This window comes from Agelaius tricolor, unplaced genomic scaffold, assembly GCF_023055355.1.
Source record: "Agelaius tricolor isolate 1412-34295 unplaced genomic scaffold, bAgeTri1.0.p SCAF_4, whole genome shotgun sequence".
NCBI lineage: Eukaryota > Metazoa > Chordata > Aves > Passeriformes > Icteridae > Agelaius > Agelaius tricolor.
In genome coordinates, this window is record NW_027269264.1 from 2,346,641 (window position 1) to 2,372,769 (window position 26,129).

The 26,129-nt window shown below is 35.9% G+C and overlaps 1 protein-coding gene across 4 annotated transcripts in view; it reads left to right on the forward strand.

Annotated features, from left to right (window-relative positions):
* Positions 1-1,714: 1,714 nt before the first annotated feature.
* The window catches only part of CEP120 (centrosomal protein 120), a 37,512-nt gene continuing 13,097 nt past the window's right edge, over positions 1,715-26,129 (forward strand). The window contains exons 1-17 of one of the 4 annotated variants that reach the window (XM_071424358.1): positions 1,715-1,927; positions 3,057-3,213; positions 4,148-4,262; positions 5,159-5,300; positions 7,371-7,519; positions 8,601-8,798; positions 10,850-11,062; positions 11,326-11,533; positions 12,577-12,687; positions 13,951-14,137; positions 16,012-16,161; positions 16,985-17,167; positions 19,437-19,533; positions 19,623-19,775; positions 20,414-20,503; positions 20,884-20,976; positions 22,576-22,737. In XM_071424358.1, coding sequence (XP_071280459.1) covers positions 1,876-1,927; positions 3,057-3,213; positions 4,148-4,262; positions 5,159-5,300; positions 7,371-7,519; positions 8,601-8,798; positions 10,850-11,062; positions 11,326-11,533; positions 12,577-12,687; positions 13,951-14,137; positions 16,012-16,161; positions 16,985-17,167; positions 19,437-19,533; positions 19,623-19,775; positions 20,414-20,503; positions 20,884-20,976; positions 22,576-22,737 — 2,460 coding nt within the window. In that variant the 5' untranslated portion in view covers positions 1,715-1,875. Of the gene's footprint in view, positions 2,011-3,056; positions 3,214-4,147; positions 4,263-5,158; positions 5,301-7,370; positions 7,520-8,600; positions 8,799-10,849; positions 11,063-11,325; positions 11,534-12,576; positions 12,688-13,950; positions 14,138-16,011; positions 16,162-16,984; positions 17,168-19,436; positions 19,534-19,622; positions 19,776-20,413; positions 20,504-20,883; positions 20,977-22,575; positions 22,738-26,129 lie in introns of all 4 variants that reach the window. The other 3 variants (XM_071424359.1, XM_071424360.1, XM_071424361.1) reach the window with 3 other exon arrangements.

The following is a 26,129-nucleotide window of genomic DNA, read 5'->3' on the forward strand; positions in this document are numbered from 1 at the left end:
CAGGTCCCACAGGTGTGCTCACTGCCAGTGTTCTCACATAGGCACATCCTGCATCTGACACCTCAGCAGGCAAATGCACAAGGTGAGATACAAGTTAGCAAGACTATGATAGCATAATAAGAAAACAATCTTTGGTGGTTCTTGGATGAATAGAGAAAGACTTGGTGTACTGCAAAGTAAACATAGATGATAATACCAAGAAGGTCCCATTGTCTTTTTAATGTCTTTTTTCTCTCTATCTCCTCCTTTTATTTTATTAAAAAAAAAAAGTCTTTACTGAAACGTTTATAGTGAGGAGGCTCTTGGCAGAGTTAATAGCTGTGACATGAAAATTAAAGTCAAGTTAGAGCCAGGAGAGAATGTCAAAGGATAAAGTTCCATGAGTTAGGTGACCTGATTTAAAGGCTTGCTGTTACCAAAAGGAGAGATGCTTTGCCATGTGGAGACATAAATACCCATAAACCAGCATTGTTAGTCACATGCTCTCAGTCTTTTGTGCTGGCTCTGGCATTTTTCTGACCCTCTGCTGAACCAGTCCAACTTGCTAAATAGGCAAAAAGCAAATCCACTTACAATTACAAGAAGTGACTGTTTATTCAACAGTGGTTCACAAGAATATTATTTTCATGAATCACACCAAGAGAAATTAATTTTCAAATAAAAAAGCTGTACAAGTAAACTGTATCTTTTGTTATTGTCTGGGATCACGTTCCCTCAGTGGCCAAAATCACCCACTTTTCAGAGGTCTGCCTCCAGGTTTTGTGTAAAAAGTATGAATAAAAAGTACCCACAGCCTGGCTTGCAGAAGGTGACAGCGATAAAAATGTAAGAACTCAGTCTGTAGAGATGGAGAGTTGCTGTGTCATGTGCAGTGTTAGACACTTGAAGATGACACAACAGAAAGGAGCAGCCAAAATTGAACTTGGGCAGATTGAACTCAGATATAACAAAGTGTCTTTTTGAGAAGTGTTTCAGAACCAGAATAAAATTCTTGCAGATGGAAAACAGGTTCTCCCTCTCCTGATATTTGCAAATCATTACTCAACAACTTTACAGAATACATGTGTTACTAAAACTCAAGGAGTTTTAGTACACAAAGAGTTTGCTAGGCCATCTACTAAAAAAATACTATAAACTTAAAAATGGGGCGTTTTGCCTCACGGTCAAGACATTTAACTTGGGATGCCAGATGCAGCGACACACTTTTGTGATATTGTTGCTTACCTGATAATTAGTTCGTATGGAAGACAATACTCTAAAAAATTACCTGAGGACAAAGCTGCATTTCACTACGACTGGATTCAAATTCTCCAGCTCTGACGCTCATCACAGTGGGGGGCGAAAAAAAAGAAACTTCCCCACTTTAATAGAAAGCACGTCTTTGAAGCAGCTAGCATTCCTCCACTGCCAGTGTAGAGTGCTTGTGAAAAAAACATTTTATACCTTTATTTGTGAGATTTTCGACTACGGTTCCGCGCCACGGCAATGCCGCTCACCCTCAGGCCATAGGTCAGTGCGGGGGCGGTGTCGGGGCGGTGCCGGGGCCCAGGACCGGCGGTGCGAGGCGGTGCGAGGCGGTGCCGGGGCGGTGCCGGGGCGGTGCCGGGGCGGTGCCGGGGCGGTGCCGGGGCGGTGCCGGGGCGGTGCCGGGGCGGTGCCGGGGCCCCGGAGCGGTGCCGGGGCGGGGCCGGCGGCGGAAGCGGCGGGGCCAGCGTTGCCGGGCGGAAGCGGCGGCGGTTGGTGTTTAAAGGCTCCGCGGCGGCAAAAGGGCGGCGGGTGGCGGTAAGGCGGGCCCGAGAGCTCCCGGCTCTCTCCGCTCCGCCTCGGGAGTGGCCGCGCTTCCCAGCCCCGGCAGCGCCCGGGCGGAGCGGGGAGATGGTCTCCAGAGCCGCCGATCGGCTGCTGATCGTCGTCTCCGTGCTGGAAGGTAGGCGGGAGGGTCGTGGCCTCCCGGTTGCTGCGCGTCCCCTCTGTCCCGAGGGGAAGATGAGGGCTGGCTTTCCCTCCGAGGTGAGCGGGGCAAGCTGAGCAGCGTTGAGTAAACCGATGTTATTAATAAAGCTTTGGACGTACGTATCTTAAGGCCAGGGTTGGCTACCCTCTGTTAGGTTTTGGAGGTATTTACGCAATGTGTTAAGTGAATGAGAAAAGTAACAGTCGTTCCCCGAGGATCTGGGTTTTGTTGGTTTGGTTTTGGTTTTGTTTTTTAAAAAGTATTATTCTAGTGTTTTTATCCCTTCGTAGCAATCAGCCTTAAGTGTTGACTCAAACGTATATCCAGTTGGTCATCTTGAATTTTCACAGTTATAGTTTCTGTAGTCTAATTAGAGTGTGTGTTCGTGAGTGAGTTATTTGTTAGGATGTCTTTTTCTCTTTTGGGCTGTCTTGGAGATTGGTTTGGGGGTTTGGTTTGTTTTGGCTGAATGCTTTCCTTTTGTCAAGTAAATCCTATTATTTCTCTGTCCATTTATGTAGTTTGCCAAAGGAGCTTACAAATAAGATCCTGTCGTCTGATATGCTTGTAGTAATGTCTGCCCACACTGTGATATGAGTAATGTTTTACTTCTTTTTGTCATCTCAAATCAGAATACTGGATGATCCTGAGCCCAGGACCAATCCTATAGAGTTTTTGGCACTCTCCTAGTCTGGCAATAATTTTTTTTTTTTTTCAGCAAGTGGCAGGAGAAACACCATTCAATACTTTTACAAGATCATGTTTTTCTGTTTGGATGTCAGACAGTTCATAACCTTTTCACTTGAAGTAAAACATTCACTCTCTTTCTCATGCCTACTCCTTTACCTATTGCCAATCATAGATTTCTCAAATAATTCTAATTGCTTGCTACTTTGCTTTGTTACTTAGTTTCCTGTTTCTTCACAAATAGTCTGTTTCATGTTACATTCTTTCATATTTCTGTATAGTGCAAACTTTTTCTTTCAAGATCAGAGCAGGGAAGGTGACATGGGAAATTAATTTCACATAACTGATTTATGGCATCAATCTGAGCTCTTGCATCTCTTTTAGTGATGGCACATGCAATGCCACTCTTTTACAGGGCGCTGTTTCCCAAAACGACCCAAGCACATGCTTATAGTTGAAGCCAAGTTAGATGGTGAACAGTTGGCTACTGACCCTGTGGAGCATACTGATCAGCCAGAATTTGCTACAGAATTGGCCTGGGAACTTGATAGGAAAGCACTTCATCAGCACAGGTAATGTTAAAAAGTGAAGTCTAATATGCAGATAAAATTTCATTTTCCTGTCTTTACAGTTGGTGAAATGCAATTTTTGGTTTACTGTAATCTGAATTGTTCTTTAGAAAATTTATTTTATCTACAATATTGTTATGGAAAAATGTACTAATGTACAAAAAAAGGTAATGTGTGGCAAGGTAAGTGATGTTTAAAAATTCTAAAGGGTATATTTTCACACTACTAAAAAACACCCCGCAGGCTCTTAGAGCAAACTAATGATTCTGTAATTCAAACATTGCAGTCAAGCTTTCTTTTGTATACTGTGGCACAAAATTAACTTAATTTCAAGTCTGAAAAGCCTGTGTAAATAGTTTTTGAAAATTTCAAAGAGATAAGCTGAGAAATTGAATGTTTTCATAACTGTTATTTCATTTCATAAATCTTACAACTTACAGGTTGTAATATTATGACCATATCATCAAAGAAGTTTAAAAAAGCTGTATAATTTTTATTTGACAGAGAAAGATGCCTACATTTGCCATGTGCTAGATGTCTTATATGTGCCTTGCAGTAGACAGGTGCTTTACCCAAAAAATCTTATCCACAAGTCCTGTTTTTAAGATGCCCCTCCAGGTGAAATTCAAATTTTGTGTGAGGCTCTGTACTTTTTTCTTTTATGTGAGTGAAGTGTTTATTTGTTGCTAATGTGTTTTTAATAGCACTTGAGACTGGGGCTCCAATGCACTCTTCTTCAAGAATTAAACCACTCATTCATTCTCTCACTTACTGATGACTTTTGTATGTTCAATATAAGTTCAGTTTCTGACCTAATGAAACTAGTTATGGAATGAGTTTTGTATCATTCACTTGCTGGAAACTTATGAACTATCTTTGAGAACTAATTGCAGGTATACATTTTATATTTAATATTTCAACTGAGTTACTTTTTCAGACTGCAGCGTACACCTATCAAACTCCAATGTTTTGCGTTGGATCCGGTATCTTCAGCTAAAGAGAATATAGGCTATATTGTGCTGGATCTAAGGGCTGCCCCAGAAAAGAAACAGGTACATTATGGGATATCAAGATTTAAAATTTTGTTTTGACAACAATGCTGTTACAGATAATATAATTTGAATTAAAGCATAGGCTAAACTTTTGGATCTCGTTTTGGAGTATAACTAATCATATATGGGGGATTTTGTTGCTTTTCTTAAGAGGGGAGACATCTTGATTCTGAGAACATGCACAAATGAAAAAAATACAGTTGGTACTAATCTTGCATACTTCTGAATGAATAATAGGATCACTAGCAACCAATTAATCTACACAATTTCATTATTTAATCAACTGGAAAGTTTTATCTAAGCAATAGATATGGAGCAATTGAATTGAGTCTCCATCATGAAATCAAGTCTTAAGTTGTTTTTTTATAGTGGACCTCCATGGAAGATGATGCGTTAGGTGATTGTTTCTAGCTCTTTAATACAACATAGAGTAAGCACAATATAATTGTTTATATAAACTTAATTAGCCAACTCCCTTGTATCAAGCTTGATCAAAATAACTTTGATATGGGTCATACGAGGAGCCTGCTGTCCTATTCTGGCATCATTCTTCTAGAGCATTTTCAATGCATATGACTTACTGTGCACTCAAGGACTTGAAGGTTTTCTAAATAAAGATTTATGTTAAATTTCTATATCTAACCTTGTCACTGTACAAGTCAGTCGAAAAAAACCAATACGTTCAGGTAGTCATCCAGTAACCATTCTATAGAATATTTTAGTACAATACTGTACTAAATAGACCAAATTTTTAGGAATAAAAACCAAAGTGTATTTCTGTAGATGATAAAGTAGAAGTGCTAGATTAAGACTGAGTTTCCTGTAATAGTATTATACTATTTTTTTCTGTTGTATTTAAACACTTTGGGGTCTTATTTTTGTTTTTTACTCTGTAGGCACCTAAATGGTATCCTTTGCTTAGTAACAAGTACCCTAAGTTTAAACCTGAAATACAAATTGGTGTTGCATTGGAGATGGACTCAAAAGCACTGGTTGATGATTTTAAAGCAAAGGAGGCACCCCCAAGAGAAGGCAAGTGTAAGTAACATGACATCGCTCACTTTGAATTAAAAGTCTTCCTGTGCCAGATGACATATCACTTGTTGAAAATCTGTTAAGTCTCAAGAGAATTTTAATATCACGGCAGTTTCAGTGCAAACCCTTTGCAGCTGATTAAGGTACCTTGTGATAGTAAGTTTTTCAAGGATTCTTTACTGTGATAATTGTGTGACTTTTAGGTGGACAAGTTGCAAACCAACTGGTATTTAAAATGAGAATCAGGGGCTCATAGTTAACTCCCTTCAGTATTTAACTTGTATTTATGTGCTTTGGAAAGTTATGAAAGAAATAGGAAAGGAGCTTTACCTTTATAGAAGGTGAAGTTTCAATAGTTTGGGCTTGGAACTGTAAAGCAGCAAAATGTCTCATTTGCTGGGTAGACTTGCTTCTTTTTTGGTCGGTCCTTCTTCTAATCTTTAGGTACTTAAATTATGTACTATTGTTAAGATTTTTTGTAGTAACATCTGCTTACTGCTGGGACTCATTCCAATTCTGGATTCTCTTGTTTATTTTTCTTGAAGGAAATCAGTGAAATGTGTCAAAAATCTATTGGACCTCAAATGTTAACATTTGGTGCCTTTCTGTGCTACGCCTTCAAGTCACTTTTTCATTGTGTGTTTTGGTTTTCTTCTTAATGCAAATTAGTAGCTGTTAAAAAAACAAAACCAAGATTTTAGAAACTTGATTTGAAGAGCCCCAAAACAAAAACATATTTCCATCTTGCCCTGTCCTCTCACCCAAATGCCTATCTACTTAACTATTGAAAAATGAGCCTTTTGGTAAAACTAGTGGATTTTCTCCTCCATACCTTACAATACTTGTGTTCTTGCCCTGAAGGTACGTTTTCTCTAATTCTAAATCCATCATCTATCTGCTGATGATCTGTGGCTGTAATTTTGTAGAAGTAGAGTGGTCAGTGGCAGTAAATGTTTTAAAAGCTTCTGGCCCAGAATTCACTGACTTGTCTGCATTTCAAGATTGGTTAAGACAGGATTTAAGTTTCAGTGTAAGATAGCTTACTCCATTCTTTCAGGATTACAGCAAAACAGAGGGAATTTCCATATTGTAACATCTGTAAAGGAGGCAAAAAACTACTCTAAATGATTCCTTAGTCTGCACTTCCCATGTGGTCTTCGTACCTGCAAGTTCTCCTATCTCTCATGACACTGGCAAAAAAAAAAAATCTTCCTGCCTTTACTCAGCACTGTTTCCCTTTCTGTGGAATAATTGCTACAAACAAGTTTGCCAGCTTTTTCCTTTTTTGCATCATGTCAAAATTAGTCAATATCATATTTATGTGACGGGGAAAAACTAACTTCTGGGTTTTCACAGTTGTAAAGCTAATGTTCCAGGTACTGGCTATAACAAAGCTGTATTACCCAGTTCTAGTCTGGTCAGATACTTTTCTATTTAGTATTCATACACTCTTTTCTGTCTTTACTGACTTAAGTTGTCTAAGACTTTTAGTATTTGAAACAGAGCTTTTTTGTTCACAAAATGCTATGTCATTATTTCTATTTCGTGTAACCTGAGGGCTGAATGTGTTGAATTAATGGCACTATAGAACAAAAACTAGCAAACTTATGCACTGAGGACTTGAGATGAAAAATCTTTAAATGAAGTATTCTAAAGATCTGTGGAATGGCACAGCATCCTTGTTCCAATAAATTGCAATATGCAGTTACTGTCTGGCATTTTCTTCAATGAGCAAAGTAAAGAAATAGCATGGTACACTCTAGCCTAGTGAAATAAACTTCCAGTCAGTGTAATCTTTCTCATTGTAACACAAAATAAAAATAGGAACTAGAATTCTGTTTAGCATAGTGTTCAATGTAACAGTTGTGAACAAAAGTTAATTTCAGAATTTTTTGTAGCTGTTTTGAAGTATACCTAGAGACTTCTTCGTGTTTTGCAAAACTTTGGTAGCAGACATCAAGATCTTTATTTGTAATTTTTCTTTCCACATGTAATTGCCATGTGTAATGCTTAAAATATGTCAAAGCAATTACAAAGGCCACTAGTTACTCATGTTTATTTCTTCTCTCCTAGTACTAACCCTTTTTCGTGGACTGGACCCTAAAATTATTGTGCCAGTCTTGAATGAAGAAGAGGGCTATCATCAAATTGGACCAGCAGAGTATTGCAAGGATCACTTTGTTTTGTCTGTAACCATTGCATTTGCCACACAGTTGGAACAGGTCTGTTTCCTTGCTATGTGTTGTTTTTAAGTGTTAGTTATCCCACGTTAGTATTTTCACCTTCCCATTCCTCATTTCTAATTAATTTTAATGTTTTTTTGAGCTTATTTCAAGAAATAACCTTGTCCCAAAGTGAATTTATATTAATTTTAAAACTTTATGAAGTTCTTAATATCTCAGACTGCAGATGAAATATAATTCTTCTGAAGTATTAAAGCTGTATTTACTTCAAATGATGCATTCTTATGAAATGCATACTTTTCTACTGCAATATTGTGTAAGAAGTTTGTGTGTGGATAACACCAGTCTACAGTGTGGTGCCCATGCACTGGAGTTCAAACAAGGTAAAATGCTTTTCAAATATGTAAGACAGAGCTCATATATTGCCTGAGGGAAGGACTTACTAGCTTGGATGAAGTGGCATGCTAATGGTTGTTTCAGCTTTAGACCTTAGCTGCTGTGTTTTTGCTGTACTGACAGCATTGTTTTAATTGGTCTAGAACTCATGGTGTGTGATAAACTCTGCTCAGTCTTGTCATGTTTCTTTTTTTCAGGGAAAATAGTTTTCCATGTCAGAATTGTAGGACCTTGAGAAGCAAAATTTACAGCAATCGTGCTTGTGGCTTGTGCCTCTTTAGGCATTGAACTCACAGTTGCCTATAGGATGAAGTTCATCTGTTTCAGTCTTTTATTTAATCACATAAATTTTATAACAGTATCTAATCTGCATTAGATTAGATACTGCATTAGATTAGATAACAGTAAGCTGTTTAATTTCTGCATTATTTAATAATTGGACATATTTTATGAAGGCATGGCTTATTTCTGAGTATTTGTGAGGTACTTGATGTTAGTAAATACATGTCAGTTACAGCCTTTGGTGTTGACAAGTCTTGCTCTTTTTTACTTAAAGTAAAACATTTTTAATTTGGGTATTAATATAATAAGTTACATGTGGAGTGCAAGCTTTGATTTAGGTCAGCTGGTCAGGCTTTAAGTTTTGATTTCAAAACTAGTGCTTCAGAATTACTGTAACTCTGCATCAAGGAAAGAGATACATAATTCTCTTCTGATCTTTCAGTTAGTTCCTAGTACTATGAAGCTCCCTGATCGACAACCTGAGTTTTTTTTCTACTATTCGTTACTGGGAAATGATGTCACAAATGAACCTTTCACTGATTTAATTAATCCAAACTTTGAGCCGGAAAGAGCTTCAGTTCGAATACGTAGTACAGTAGATGTTCTTCAACTTTATCTTTGTGCACAGTCAAAATTGCAGGTAAGCTGTTTAATTTCAAATGTGAATGAAAATAAATAATTAAAATTAAAGAAGTAGAGTGTGTCTCAGGTTGTATCTGTGAAGCACTTCTGTTTCCAAAACTAAGGTGGTATTATAGTATTTTGGCTCAAATATAAGTTGATCATCTTGCTGATGTGATGGAAACCATAGCAGCAAGTTTCCTAGCTAGGTGGAGTGCTGTCTTTTTAATTAGTTGCTGTTACTGCAAGGTGGTTTGCATGCCATGATAAAAACTGTTGCTGAAATATGATCTTCCCAAAGAGCTAATGTGGCTCTCTGAAGAGCTCTGAGCTTTGGGGTCTGCACTGCAATCAAACCATCTGCAACCCAGAGTCCTGCTTTGTGCTACCTATGGTAATCCCATACCAGCTGCTCAGGTCACTCTTGCCTCAGTTCTAAAATCACTGTCCTCAGCACACTTTGTGTGAATTATGAGGAAGGTCTGTCTTTTTTACCTGCTCTGTAGACAAATGCTGTTTCTAAATATACATTTTTGGGCTGTTATGGGATATTGCTTATCTTTTTTAGCCTTTCCTTTAAATGGAGGACAGTGATGAGTTGGCAGCGTTAGGTTAACAGCTGGACTTGGTAGACTTAAGGGTCTTTTCTGAACTAAGTGAATCTATGATTCTAAACATCAGGTAGTATTAGAGTATTTATGGCAATCTGTGCATGTCTCAATCTAATTACAAGATTACAAAACAAGAGTCTGCTTTGTTGAGTGAGGATGGTATAGGGTTTCTGATAATGTAGCTGGTAAGTAAGACAGAATTAGTTATACAAAGTAATATGTGGATCTGGACCCTTTTAAAGTTATTTTCTTTAAGTTTATACATACCATTCTAGGGTTTTTATGCAGGGTGGTTTAAGAGTGCTTTTGTTCAAATCTTGTATTGTTTCAATTTTTTTTTTTTGCCTCAAGTTTAAGTATTTTTGGAGCAACATGCACTGGTGTGTTTGGAATTTATTCTTAGTCTAAAACAGTCTTAAAACATATATGATACATATGTGCAGAATTATGCATGTTTGCATCATAGGTAAAGATCAATTTTTTGAACAAAAGTTCTTTTGTGGTCAGATCCACATTTTGATTTGCAGTTTTCTTCCTTTGAGTTCTCACTCACCATCTTACATCTTAGGATACAGGATCAGAGCACTGTGTTCTGATTCTTAATTTTAACATATATTTCCAAAAATGTAGACTTTGGTTGTAAAAGGTGCTAGTTGCCAGACTAGAGTGTGTGTATGTATGTATTGTATGACTGTATTTATATGTATGTACGTATATATGTGCACCTAGATATGTGTACTGGCAGCTCCCACCTTTCAGCACAACAGTTGAAGTACAATAAATTAACAGTTAAGTACAATAAATATTAAGGATGGGAATACAGTGTTCTGATCTGCTAAATCAAAAATGAAGTGATGCTTTCTTTGGGAAAAGCAAGTTAGTATTTGAGTTTCAAAGAGTAACTTTGAGGAAAATAGAATACCTTTGTGTTGTTTGGTTTTTTTTTTTTGAGATCAATCTTTCACTGGTAGGTATAAATATTAAACTCTGTAAGGAATATACAGCTGAATCAAGTTTTCAAATGATTATATTTACCAGGAATTAAAACCACAGTTAATTCCAAAAATCCTTGCCCGTTAAGTGGTTTCTAAATATATGCCCAAAGCCTTCAAGTAATCTTTTTCATTACTTTGCAGTCATTCATTTTATATGCCTATGCATGAAGGGCGAGGATCTGTGCAGTGTTTAAAAGCCACAGAGTACTGAATTTATTCTACAGAAGGAATGATATGACAGGTCCTCAGAAGAGCAGTGCAGTGATTTGCTGCTGCCCTATCAGTGAACAAATCCCACCTGCTCAAAACTGACATTTCATAGCTGTTCTTATTCTCAGCATGCAGGGACTACACTAGGGATGATAACTTCTTTTATTTATGCTACCTTTAGTGGAGGGTGCACAGATGGTTCCAGTGCAAATTACACATACCAGTTACTTTCTAACACCTTTGTGTGTGCGCAGATCCATCTTTGCTGTGGGGACCACTCTCTTGGAAGTACTGAAGTTCCCCTGTCAGGACTGCTGAAGAGAGGAAATATGGAGATTGACCAACACCCTGTGGCAATAGAAGGACCATTTGTTCTTGTTCCACCAAATAGAGCTAAACAGAAACTGCCACAACTGCCTCTGGATCTGGCTCCTACTGTTGGTGTATCTGTAGTTCTTCAAAGGGAGGTATGTCCTACCTGTTCATTGTTGGTTTAGACACAGTTTAATGTTAAATTATTGGTGTTTCTTAATCATATTGGACTGGGATTTGTGTTAAACAAAAAAAAAAAAAAAAAAAAAACAAACCTTAAAGAATTAATTGCTTTATATGAATAACTCTTTCATTGGCATTTTTCTGTGTCAGAAGAATAATCTCATACTATGAAATGTCATAGACAGAATTTTTCAATGCAAGCTATGGTCAATAAGAAAACTATAATTTCATTTAGCCTTTGATTCCCTTAAATGCTGCAACTGAACCCAAACAGCCACTGGAGAAAGTTCTTTCACCTGTTAGTGGAAAAACAGAGAGCCAGCAACAGAGATCCCAAAATCTCCCATCTCAAGCTGAACAGTGTTCTTCAAAAGAAGATGTAGCAACAGAGAGTGAAGTGGAAAGTCTTAAGTTTGAAAAAGGCACAAAACCAAGGAAAAGGGGTATGTGGTATATAATTTCTTTGCCCAGTTGCTAAGTGTGGTCTTGGATCATATACTACTCCTTTCTAGTATATTCATGAAGTAGTACTAACTCCTGGTAATAAATTTCAGGCAAGTCAGAATCATTTGCGTAAACAAGTAACAGAAGGGGGATAAATGTTGTGATTTGACCATGATTATTGTTAAGTACACTTGCAAGAGCCAGACTGGAGATTTGGGGGTGCATAGATTACAAGTGAGGTGGGTGGTCATAAGCTTGAAAAATCATAACAAAAGTTTTTGGAATTTCCTGGAGTTGTGAATGAGAAGGTTTAGTGTGATGCCTATGAAGAAACTGACTTGCTCAATGAGATGAAATTGTCTAGTGTTAATTTACTCAATAGAAAAGCAGGGATAATGTGGGGTTTTTGAGTTTTCTAAGGAATTTACTATGTGGATTATAATTTGTGAAGACAAATGTTCATATAGTACAGATTCCTGGACAAAACCAAGCAACTGGGTTGTTTTGTTTGTTTTTACATGATCCTTTTGTTTGGACTTGGTAGCCCAAGCCCTAGGAAGACTTGTTTCCAATTTGAGAACTTGGAAGTGGAAAAGTGGAAGAGGAACAGAGATAAGAAATACCATGAGAACCAAATAAATTGCAAAAATGTTGTTTTGCTAAATGTTACTGAACAGGAATCTTCTTAAGAGGTGGTTCATTAATAAAGTGGAATTATTGTTTTTCTGATGATATTTGTATTGCTGGTCTCTTGAGCTTTGTCCTAAAGACAGTTCTGTAGAGGAAATTCTGTGTCCTACAATGGGCTCTCAGGATTTGTCTGCTAATTCAGACAAATTTTCTTTTAATCCTAACTGATCTTATCTAAGCAAGGATTAAGTCCTTTATATGGAATGTAAAAAGAAAGTATTGTGAACCCAGCAGCTGGTTTGAATCTCTGGTTAGGAAATCCAGGATTGTGCTTTTTTATTAATAGTAATAGTAATATTATAATTCTGTTTTGCTAAGATGTAAAACATGTCATTTCACATTTGTCTTTCAGGACTGGTGGCTGGCTGCCCTCAAGAGGTTAGCAAACAGTGTTTTGAAGAGCTTCCAACTTTGAAATCACAGAGCAGAGCAAAGTCACCTCTGATAGATCTGCAAAATCCCAGTAAGGCAAAATTTATTAAATTTAGTACATTAAATGAAATTTGACTATATGACCAACTTAAATGGATTTTAACAGTAAGCTGTATGTACTTAAAAGCTGTATGACCTTTAAATTCCATTCAGCTAATTCTTTACACCAAGTAATCTACTGACATTCTACCTGAATCACTTAAAATAGTTTCATTCATACATTGTGTTAACTAACCGATGTTGAAATATTACAGCTTTTTTCTTTTCTGTAATATTACTATTAATGCAAGCAAAACACTTAGGATAAAGGAGGAAAGAATAAAGTCAATGCTAGTAATGATATATTTCTTTAAAAATTACAAAAGCGAAAATGGTTTAAGCAATTATGAAGGCAGTATCAGAACAAGTAGCACGTACAAAAGGCCATCGCGTTCTTATCTGATATTTTCATTCCTTCATTTTGTAGGGGCTTGGTAGCCTAAATAGCCCTTAAAGTCTTAAACAAAATGTCTTGAACATTTTTCAAGAATGCCTTTTGGAGACCTCTCTGTGGGACTTGTAGTTTGATGTTTTACTCTCTGAAGGCAATATTGGGTCTCATTATAAGGATATGAGAAGCCTGGATGCAATTGGGCAGGCACTCAATGTTGCTTCTGCTTTCTAAATTATAAAATGGATGCCACAGTACATGGGTTCTGTGACCAGAAGCAGATGTGCTTTGCACATTTTAGTTTGCTTCAAACTGGAATGTGGGGCCAAACTAAAAGCTTGGGGCTGAGGGGTGATGCTGCCTTACATCAGCACAATTGACCTGTTAATCTGATTGTCTTTGTAATTCCCCTAAAGAAGTTAATTAATTTTAAAAAGCACTAAAATTCTAAAATTATTTCTTCTCCTATTCATGCCCTCAAGTTGACTATGAAAAATTAGTATAAACTGGGGTCTTACATCTTTCTGAAGAATTTAATTTCTTTGATCTTATTGTAAACTTTTATAGGTGAGTTAAACCTTACATAGCTTCAAAGATTAATAAAGAAAGGAAAAATATTACAGTCCTAGTAAGAAGATTTAAAGTATATTGAGTTTTTGGTGTTTTTTCCTTTGGAAGCAGTAACTTACAGAAGGAGTGGTTATTTTTTACAGTATTCATTTATTTTACAAGGAATAGAAATCTCTTAGGAAAGCAACCGCTCTAACTTGCATTTAAAATGTGGCACTACTCTTTGATATATTTTGTTATTTTGGGTAGAACAAATTATAGAAAATGCTCATGAATTCTCTTTTGTGTTTTCAGCTGATAACGCAGCTGGTGGTCCAGTAGCAATATCTCAGCCTAACCCTGTGGGTGTGTCCAGTTCTTCTGAGCCTGTGTCAGCACAGAAGATTGTCATTCCAGCAGCCTCTCACCATTTTTGCTTTTCAATAGACTTAAGAAGTATACGTGGTCTGGAAGTTGGTTTTCCAATAAATTGCATTTTAAGGTACAATTTTTTTTGTTATTCTTGGAAAATACAAAGCCTTCATAATCTGAGTGATTGCTGGTGGCATAGTGCCTCTCTGCTTCTTCATGTCTTTTAAAATGTAGCTGATTTTCAGTAGCAAAATACTTTAGAATGTTCATCTGGCTTATCACTAAACTGAGCATTAAAGATTGTTGCCTTTTGCTGTAATTGGTAGTAAATCTTTCTGGCTACATTTCCACCTTATCAATGAAGTGATTTTTCTTTTTTCTTCATTTTGGTTTTTTTTTTTTTTTTTTTGGTTTGTTTTTTTGTGGGATGTTGGTTGTTGTTTTTTTTTTTTTGTAGTTTTGCACATTCCACCAAGAACTCTTTACAGTGTTTTAGTAAGAGACAGATCACTAGTTTGTGCATGAATCCAAAGGAAATCCATTCTAGTTTTAATGAAGAATCAGTGTAGTTAAATGCATTTCTGAGAGAATTGTAAATACAGGGATGATTTTGATGGTTTAAAAAAAGAAATTCTACTTTCATTATAGCAATTATTGATGGTGTATTTGAAGTGAGTGATTAATAATAGTTTTTACAATTTGTATTCTCATTTCCATCAGGGTGCTTTTGCTGTTTGTGATGAAATGTACTTTAAATGGTGATTCAGTCAAATTTCTGAGTATTTCTGACCGGGGAATTGCCTCTCCATTTGCTCTACCTCTTTTCTGGCAGAGCTTGATTCATACAGTTTTAACTAGTCACTGGGAAGTCTAGTTGTGGTGGTGGATCATGGGGTTTAGATTTTGTCAGAACTAGGTTGAAAAGGTGTGGATGAGATGTAGGGCTAGAATATTTTAAAATATGGCTACTATAGCGTGCATCATTAATGTCTTTCCATATTGGCTACATTAGTAAATAGTATGCTGAAAGCAACCTACAATAGATGGAATTTTGCCACATAAAATATTTTATGTAACATTTGAATAGTTAATTTTTTTCAGAACAATAACAACACATAGGGTTTTTTTGTTTTATGCGCTTGAATTTTTATAGTCAGTGATGAACGTGGAAGGAAGCTGAAGAGGAGAAACATCCAGATACATGGACATTAAGAAAAGTTGCAGGGTAAAAAATTGTGTTTTCACTGTAGATTGGAAGCATTATTTTATTCCAGTCTAAACAAGCTCTTCCAACAGCCCTTCACGAAAGGTGGAGAGTGCAATTTTTATATATAGAAGCATCATTTGATTTTATTAGGAGCTTAGCTGACAGCTGGCATCATCAGTTTGAACAAAATGAAGTTTAAGAGGCTCATGACCTTCCCTTTGTTACAGTTTATCATACACTGAAATGTGCTAGTAGAGTAGTTTCAGGCCACATTTTATGTCATATTGGTAAAATGATTTGACTTGCCTTTCAGTCTGTTAAACTGTGGAAATGATAAAGCTAATGAAATTTCTAATGATTCTGACACTGTGTATATGTATACCTAGTTATCAGTTATTGCATGTTAGTCTAGTCTGAATGTGAAGTACAGTTACAGATGTTCTCAAGGAACAATCTACACGTGAGTATAAATTTTTCTTCTGTTTGTCTGCTCAGTTTATGTAATAATTGCAGAGTTCTAGTAAAATATGAGTTCATCTGGTTGTGAACAAACAGATTATTAAAACTTCCTTTGTCAAAGCAACAGCCAATATAAAGAAGCTGGATTGTTCCTGAAGTAAATGACAATGTAAATACTTGAGAGCTAAGTTCTATTGTTGAATGTACTAGTATAAATTTCTCAAACTTTGATGCAAGTCGTGCTTTACTTAATGATGTGTAAACTGGTTTTCCTGTTGCAGAGGTACAAAAAAGTTATCTATTTATAGAATTATCATTTTTGTTATTGTTTTTATTAGGTACTCATACCCATTTTTTGGCAGTGCAGCACCTATTATGACAAGTCCACCTGTAGAAGTTAGAAAGAACATGGAAGTCTTTCTTCCAAAGTCATATTGTGCATTTGACTTTGCAACTATGCCTCATCAGCTTCAAGATACATTCTTCAGGTGGTAATTTGCAATTTTTTAATCTTAATTACACTTTTCTAGTTTTTCTTGTAAATGCAGTCACATTAAGATTATCAGTGCTAGAATTTAGTAAACAATTCAAGGACTAATGCAAATAAATACTAAATAGCTTACTCTTCCAGTTTCTCTATTATCATTTAAAGTCAGAAATTCTACAGTTCTTGATTTTCTTTCTTGCATACTTAGGTATTGTTGCTTACAGAAACAAGTACAATTGCCATAAATTTTAAAAGTAAAGCTTGATAGCATCGTTTTTGACAAAGTACTTATTGAAATGTGAAAATCTTTTCTTTTTAATATGCAATGTCTATATGATATCTTTAAAAATACAGCAGGTATCTGGAAAAGAGTTTGCAGTGTTGAGGGCTGTAAAACAGTTCTCCTAGTAGTTCCACCGGATTTCAAGAAATGATTAAGATGTAAAAAAAATCATCAAAATAGCAGTATTTTTAAAGTAGCGCCAGGGGTGCTGTATTTTGAGTGACAATGGCTAAAATTCTTTTGTAAGTATTTATAAATTAAGATGATCAAGCTGTGTTAGCACTATTCTGTATATCACTCACTGTAACATTGTTAGTCCCCAGTTGAAGAAAGGAATGATAATCTGAACCAAGTGATTGAGAAGATACAAAGTCAGTCAGTCTCATTCCTCTAAGTGAAAGGCAATAAAACCAACTCATGTTTTGACTTTTATAACCATCACTGATTTAAGAAGTTACTTCTAGAACAGGAGGTTCTTCCGAATAAGAATACCTCCTCTTTCGTTTTGGTGCCTGACACAAAGATCACTTCTTTGTTTCAGATTGCCCCTGCTGGTTGAATTGTGGCACAAGGATAAAACAGCCAAAGACTTACTTCTAGGAATGGCAAGGCTTCAGCTTTCAAATGTTTTGGCTTCAGAAAAGACCCGCTTCTTGGGTGGGAATGGTGAACAATGCTGGCGTCAGACTTGTAATGAAACAGTCAGTTTCACTGCAGCACAAGGGTAAAACTATTTAAAAAATACTTAGCTCTGTAGCAAGTTTTCTAGAGTTGTTTGTTTAGTGTTTCTCTGAAAAACAGCTTTTCCTGCTTAGCTTTTTGAATAGGTAAACAGGCTGCAGAGTACTGCAGTATGCAGAGGGGGGAATAGGCATCCAAGAGACGAAAAGCTAAATTGCCTCTTCATATTGAGCAGTGTATACACGACTATCAAAGTCATTGTAATAAACCTTTATGTAATCATGATCCTGGGTAAGTTAAACTTCACAGACAGATTAAGAAATAAACAATTGAAAAAAAGGTTCTGAGGCACTTCCAAAAGTAAGTTACTTAATTATATAAAAGTGGATAGTCCATAATATATTTAACATTTTTTGTCCATAGTATGCTTTTAGATACAACTAACTGACTTTGGTGAAAGTTAGGAGGACAGATGCACCCAGAGAATGGAGATGTCTCCTGTTTCACGATAGTAGCAGGGGTTTCAGCTTGTGTACATCAGAAGGAGCAGTATTAGCTCATACTCTGTCTGAAGACAAATGTTCATTTACATAGAGCAGTGCTGGGGTTTTATATATATATATGTGTGTGTGTGTGTGTATTTTTCTTTTTGATTGGTAGTTACTTCTGTCCTGTGTCCTTGTTGAAGATGATTAGTGTTTACAATCAGTGTCTAGACCCTCCTTTTTTCTTTGTAATGGTGGAATTTGATTATGCCCTTAAAAATAATCATCACTATTAAGACTGAGGTCAGTTTTAAACAGCTAATGCAACAGATTGTAGAAAATGCATTTTATATTCAACTCACAGGAAATTTCATGTTAGTGAATGGGTGTCTCCTCTCCTCCCAACTTAATAAGAAATTAACTCTGGCTTTGCTTAAACTTCTGTGGGAAAGCTGGCATGGCCTGATTCTGTGAAGAGTTACTTTAAGGTCTCACTATACATTAAGCTTTATACTTTTACCGTTAGTTAAATGAAAACTGGTTTTGCACAAAACGTAACCACTAGATGGCATTCTCAAAATATAATCAGGTCTGTGTTTTCCTGTGCTGACCCCTTCTTATCCTTGCTCTTGTTGGCGTAAACTTCTTTTTACACTGGTATGTTCAACAGACTTGTTGAATCATTTACTTGGATTTCTGAGGTCGACTAATGCAAATCTTGTTTTCTTTTTTAGTCAGTAACCGATGGAAAGTTGTAAGAATTTAATGCAGCAATTTATTTTAACTGAAATACAAGCATTTATTGGATTTTTTCCTTTGCAAATAGGAGTATAGTGTAGAAGCCTGCACCCTTGTAAAAAGCATTTTAGTGTCATCTAACCTATATTTGCTGAAAGTGAATTTCTGTGAAAACTACAGCTGTGGTTAATTCTTTCAGCATCTTGTTGCTTGATATGTTCTGCAGCTTCCAGGTGACAAGTGATTGTGTAATTTGCCTTTCTGAGTGATTATCACTGAAATGAGAGGTTTTGTTTTGACCAAGGTCTACAATTCAGTGTACTTTCACATGAGACTTTTGGTCATTTCCAGTTACATGATTTTCTGTTCCTTCTCTTAATACCTTTCTGTGCAAAGGACTAGCTTTGTTTCCTACAATTTGTCATTCGAGATGAGACAGTTGGAAACAAACTGTTCTTAAGCAGAAACCACAACTACTTTCACATTAATTTATTAAAATATCTGTTATGTAGGTACTGTTTCACTGTGCAAGAGCAGGTAGATATTTTAACCTCTTTGTGATTTGAAGTTGCCAGTTCCCTATGCTGAAGCTTCCAGAAATGTGTTTATAGAAATCCAAGGATGTTTTACCACAAATTAAATGCTTAGTTTCTTATATTGTGGATAACTAGAAGGTTACTGTTAAAATCTAAACAAGGAAAGTTAAGGAAGTTTCATGAGTATTTTAAGTTGAAGTCAGCAGCAGGGCCTGTATGTGAACAGTTACATCATTAGAAAGATTTAGGACTGTAGGTACAATTTTGGATTATTCCCTCATTGCAGGGATGTATTGATTATAGTAATTTGTTAGTTAAATAGGTTTCCAATGGCCGGTTTAAGTCAGAAGGCTTGCCATTAATTCATAATCTGGGCCCTAACTTAACAATATATATAGGAGAGCATGTTTGAGCTCTCACATGGGCAACTGTTTAGAGATTCTGAGCTTGCACAGAACAACTTCGGCTTTGCTGTTTTGGGTGTTGTCTTACAGTTCTTTTTCTGTATCTTTAGGCAGTTTTAATTAAAATAACATTCTAATGCTATTTATAGGTCAGGCACCAGAATAGCAGAGCTTTCGTACGCCATCACCTTGGAAGACTACGGACTTGTCAAAGTGCAAGAAGTTATGGTGTCAGATTCTTCTCAAGTAAATTTTATATAAATCTTTTCTTTTTCCTTTGAACATGTCTTTGACAACTTGAGGTTCCAATGAAAAATCCACTCTTATTATATCAGGATGTAGGTGCTGGTCAGCAACAGCATGTCCCTCACACTCAGCTTTGCCGTGCCCCAGAAGACCATCCAGAACCTCGAGAAACTCTGGAATACAAAGCAGCACTGGAGTTAGAAATGTGGAAGGAAATGCAAGAGGACATTTTTGAAAATCAGGTTTTTGCTCTCTTTTTTATTACCTAAATTATGTGATTGCCAGAGAAGTTTTAGTAGAATTGGTACAGATAATAACCTTAATTATATTTTATTTTAGTATTTCAAGTAAGAAATAAATTTTACTTATACAGAATATTAAAATTTCAGATGTAAACTACTCCATTCACAAATTCCATGCTCTTACTTAAGGAAGAAGGTTAATTCTTAAGTAAGTGAAGAAAGTGCTGGGTTTGAACTGCAGAATACCATCTTGACAATTTTCCATTACTCTTTATAAAGTACAATAGATTCAAGATTCAGACTATTGATGTTAAATATTAATTCTGTATTCTGTTAGTTGCATATCTCATTGCTGTCTACTCTTGAGGTTGTTCTATGTGTTCTTGTTTACTTCTTTTGAAAAGGTAGTGAAAATCTAGTTGTTCTTTGGATATTTTTCTCAAACATGCATTTACTTTGCATTTTGTACTTCAGTTTAAGATGTCTTTCACTATCACAATCATATCTTGAGCTATACAAGTCGGCATACTAAACACTTTTGCTTCAAGACTTAGGTCTGCCAGTACTCTCTAAAGGTGCACTTTCAGCAATTTTGATCTGGTTTGGGATTTTCTTTCTTTTTTTTTTTCCTCTAAAAGCTTAAAAAGAAGGAAATGGTCCATATGCAAGCACTTGCAGAGGAATGGAAGAAAAGAGACAGAGAGAGAGAGGCATTAGTGAAGAAAAAGGTAAGGAAATTCCTCCTTATATTTGCAGAAAGTCTAAATTGTTATAAATCTAACAAGGCATTTGGTAACATGTATCAAAGGGTCTGTAATTAACCTTTGCAGCTACTGATATGCATGCAGCTAGTCTATAGCAGTGCAAAAGAATTAAAAGTAGCCTTTAATCATAGAATATTTGTTGGAAATTTCCTTAGATTAGTTTTGCTGTATATGGTAGCTGTTTGATTGCATTTTACTTGCCTGATCAAAAAGCCCTTCTATGGCCTATGAGTAAGAAGTAAGTACTCTACTTTGCAAGTTCTTAAGAGCTAGATGTTTGTTTTATATGGAAATTTCTAAATAAAAGCTATCAATATTTTATACTTTTTCTCTCCTTTGTTTAGGTAGCAGAATATAATGTTTTGGAAGGACAGCTTCAGAAAACCCTGAGAGATCTGGATAAGCGAGAGAGACAGCTTTTTAACGCTGAATCAGAGGTAAAAGCTGGTTGTATTAAACAATGTGATTGCATTAGCTACTTCTATAAGCATAGTGACAACTGTGCTTTGTGTATAAGATACTAACTAGACACATTCATAGTGATATGTAGAGGAACACTAGTAATTATGCCAAGTTTTGTTACAGCTACACTTTTTTACCGAAATAGAAATTCGGTGAACTTTTAAATGGGTTGCTAGGATTACAGAACTGTAAACCTTCTATTCTTGACAGAATTAATGTCAGTGCAGACATTTGTGTAACATTAGCATATCTCTGTTTTAAATTTAGCACTGTCAAGTGACTGTTGTACACATACACAAGAGTGCCTCACTTCAAAAAGTAATTGCTAGATTGTTTGTTGAAATAGGAGAAGGTGACAAGAAGATCTGGGAGAAACTTCAGGTTTTGTTATCCAACGTTTTCAGAGTTCCTACTTCTGTTTATTTTTTTCCAATAGTGACAGGGTGAAAGAGGATGCAGGAGAAACCGTAACTACCACTGTACTGAACACCCCCAATCTGGCAAAGTGTGTGTGACTTCAGGGGTGCTAGTCATATGAAAAGAGAAAATAAACTGCCTATTCTTGTATTTCAGAACAAACTCAAAATTATGTAGGTAAAATACTGTGGTGTTTTAGCTGTCCAAACAGCTAAACTTTATCTTTCCTCTTTGTAACTCAGATTAATTTTTCTAGCCTACTAATGCCTTCTGTGCTTGCAACAAAATTGATAATTCCCAACACAGAAATTCACTGGCTGAGCCAGTGTTCTGTTCAGTTCCCAGGCTGCCTGTACCTCAAGATGCAGTTTGTGCTGTAAATAATGTTTTGACCTCCGCATCTGTGCAACAAAATCTGGTGCTCAGGTTTGGCCAAGTGCATTTCAGTCTGAGTAGAAGTAGTTATTTTGAATCTTATGTAGATTTTTCTAAAAGCTTTCTCAAAGTTTAGTAAGATTCTGACCTGAGAGCTAGAGATGATAAAAATCAGTGGATTCAAAAAACATCTGGTCAAAATGATGTAGTGTTCAGTTAGCAGATTCCAGTTTGAGAAATGGGACATTGGAGAAGTTTCCATTCAGCTAGCAGTCATCTGGGACAGTAGCATCTTCCTAGAAAGTTCAAACGTGTCAAGGATTCTTCTTCAGTTTATCTTGATGAGAAATTATCTCAATATGCTCAGTTTGAACAGTGCAGTCTCACTGACCTAAAGACTTCTTGGCTGTAGCTGTGACTTTAATGCTCTCTGCAGTGAATTGGAGTATTTAGCTTTTCACTTTGTAGTAGGAAGGTGGAAGTGAAACCTGCCTTGAGCAATCATGTAGAATCTTTTAGATCGGACAGAAGAGCTCCCGAGACCTTTGTTTTTACAGTAGTCAAGCAAGAGTATATTTGTAGCCCAAATACAATAATTGGCAGATTGGTAGTTAAACTGAAATTCAGTAAGAACATATATAGTGAGCAGTTGGACAATTTTATTGTTTAATTTCAAAAATTAATAACAATTTTTCTGTCATGAATAGCAGTAACAGTTGTAAGACTTTTCAAGTGAAGCTCTCACTAGTATGGATTAATGTAAATATGTGTCTCTTTTTAAGCTTCAAAGAGTAAAGAAGGAGCTGCAAGCAGAGCATGAACGAAATCTGCAGGTGCTTCAGGATTCTGTGCGTCGAGCCAGGGAGGAATGTGCGCACCAGCTAGAGCTAGAAAGGTCAAAAATCAAACAACTGGAAGAAGACAAGCTTCGTTTACATCAGCAGGTATGTACACAATAAAAGTGAGCATTTTTCTAAGAATACCAAGTTCAGTATTCTTAGTGGTTTGGAGGCAATTGTATTCTGGCAACTTTGTAACAAACATTTTATTAAAATTTGGGATTTCTGTGCTGAGATACATCTGTGTCAGTCTTGCTCAGTTGTATGGCCAGTTTGCAGTGTGGTGCTTGTGATTATTTTTTCAACATTGAAAATCAAGTTTCATTTAAAAGCTTACATTACATGAAGAGCCTGAACAGCAGTGTACATTTCAGTAACTTAAATAATTATTGGTCATTAACATCTAAGTAGTTTGACCATGCAGTTAGTTTTATTTTTCTATTGCAAAAGAGTATTTCTGTTATCCTTATTGGGACAGAAGGGGCAACTCTCTTGTTATTGCAGTCTTCTATTCTGAGTAGTACTTTCTAAACAGAAAATTTAGACCATGTTCTGTTGTCCTGTAAGCCAACTTTGGCACTAATAACAAGGATAGTCTAGACATTTCGCCTGACTGTTAAAGTAAACTGTAAACGTTAGTACTTATTTTTTTAGCTGTTATAGCATTAGACACATAATTTGTTATTAAGTAGATTAAATCTCACAAATGCCTAAGTGTTGTGAAAAGTATTTTGTTTATGTAGATTAATTACTTGCTTTAGTGTTTTTTGTGTCTGATATGTGAGAGTGATAATCCAATATTAGCTTTCACTGTTTGAAAAACTGTGTCAGCCAAAACCATATTTTTGTACTTACAAGAGTTGTAATAGATTTTTGTGAGTTTTTCAGTTCTGTAATAAATACTGTTATTAACCTACTTCTTTATTTGTTAGCATATGTTAACCACAGTACAATGAAATTTTTTAAAATGTAGCTAATACAAAAATGTTGCTAACCTTGAAGATAGTTACTTTGACTATTCTACTTCAGAGCACTCACTGAATTGAGATGAAGAAACTGCAGAATGCAGTCCTGTTCAAAGTGATAAGTGGATCACTTTTGCATTTTATGTGTTGTTGGCAGCTGCTAGTAGCTCTTGTTCAAGCGGCCAAATGCCACCAGCTAGTATTACTAATTATTCCTTCTTTCAGCTCCCACTGACCATTTTTAGCTTCAACAGACCTTTTCTAAATAAAATAGAATCTAAATAAAATAAAATCAGAATCACTTTATTTTTCCTATTTAGAACAGACATACAATTGTCAGACCAAAGATCATTTAGCTCAGTACTATGGTGCAGCAATGGCTGGATTTAGAGGATAAGGAAGCGAGACTCTGAAAAAAATGCAGTTTTGGTATATCCAGCAATACCATCAAGGGTTATATGTACTCTTTGCCAGAATCAGTTTCAAACCCAGTAGCCGCCAGTGAAAGTTTTCTTCATGATCTCATATGATTCCTTTAAAAAAGTATTTAGTATTGCAACATCCTATGGCAGTGAGTTTTGAAATTGAATTATGTCTTTTATATTTAAAAACTTCTTTTTGTTAATTTTAAGCACATTTCTTACTAATTATGAAGGCGCCTTTAGTGCCTGTGCAACATACCGTTCCTGATTACATAGGTGGCTGTCGTACTGTTTTGCTTCCAAACACAAGCCCCACTATGTTTTCTCTTGTTTTGTACTATGGCCATTTTTTCCAGAGCATCCTGGCTGTCTTCCTCTGTGCTGTTCCTGCTATGCTTCAATATGTGATGGTTGTTGCCACATATTGTGCATGAGACAGGCTTTTTTCTTTTGCTTTGTTGGGGGTGAGATTTTGTTTGCCTACTTTGGAGTTTCACTCTAGGGCCCTGCTCTTTGTGATGTGCACAAGCAGAAAGTTTCTGTTGCTACCAGATGAGTCTCTTCTTTTAAGACCTTTTTGGATGTGGAGTTTTTTTGTCTGTGTGACTTTTTTGGGTTTTTTAACACATGTTAAATGTTCTGGAATAAGTAGTCTTATTCCATACCTTTTAAAGGGACTTGTCAATACACAGTTTCCACACTTAGACACTTAGAGATCTCTAGAATTCAACCTGTTTTGAGGTAAGCCCCACTATATACAAGAGGAGATCCTTGAAGCATCCACCTTGAGGAACATCACCCTTACTTTCTGGATAAGGAAGTTGTTCTTTATTTGTGGTATTTTTATAGTTTCCTCATGTCTACAATTCTGAGGTCTCATAAGATATTCAGTCTTTGAAAGCGTTTCTAGAACAAAACAAGAAATTAAACATTGTTTTAGAAGTTCCAGGGAGAGCTGATATTTCTAATAGCTAAAGAAATTGGTTATTGTCTTTGGCATTATGTCTCTGTCTGATTTAAAAGTAAATAGGTAAAAATGAAAGGTGTTAAACAGCAGTATCTTTTGTTCAAGTTCAATAGGTTATTGTAGTTCTGTGAGAAAAACAATGACAGCAAACTCTGGTTTTGTATCACTCCCTAGGAAATATCTTTGCTTTCTTACATCCATTCCATAACAATTATAAATGCAAAAAGCAGATATCTGGGAGAAAAGTAAAGCTGACCCAATTAGAAGATCCAAAGAATTAACTATTATTGTACTAGTAGAAATTGTTAGCTTTGAAACACAAATGAGTTCTCTAAAGCATTTTCACCCAGTATTTAAACTGTGGGATAGAATTCATGGAAATACTTGCATTATCTATTTGGACATAAATACAAGATCAACACATGGGATCATTTTCTAGTATGGAATAGTTCAGTTCCGTCAGGTGTATTAAGGTATTTATAGTTGAGTAATATTTAACAGAAGAAGAAAACCTCACAAAAAGTTCTTAGTATTTTTAATATATTATAAAAAATGCTGTTAAACATTTGACTTCATTACTTTCTCTGTAGCAAGTAATTGTGTATTGGCATCATTTTTCAAATTACCCATTGTATGTAAAAAGCAAAGCACTCTCGTTATAAAACTCTTCTTGAAACTGTGGAAATACAGTGTGAGGGCAGAGGTACTCAGCATTAAGTCATTAGTCACTTTCTACTTTTACATTAGAAGCCTTTCTACTTTAGGCTTTCTTCTAAATCATTTGCCTGTACAAAGTATTAGTCGTTTCCTTTTGCAGACATTCCTAAAAAAGTTATGCTGTGAAATTGAGTAAGTAATAAAACTTCATATAGTAGATAACACTGGCTTTCTTCAAAAGATGTGTAAATCTTAGTATTATGCTTTCTATATTTCTTCTGCAAGTTGTTTTAGAAATGTGAACAAAAATGTGCATAAATCTTGATCTTATGCTTATGAGGACAGACTTGTTTTTTTCTTTCCAGTACTGAGCACAGATCCTCCTTAAAACTCTTCCTATTAAAACATTGCTGTGTGCCATCTTCAAGAAATCATTAATTATGAATGTGTAACTTTCAGTGTCTGTTTTATATCAGATAATTGACA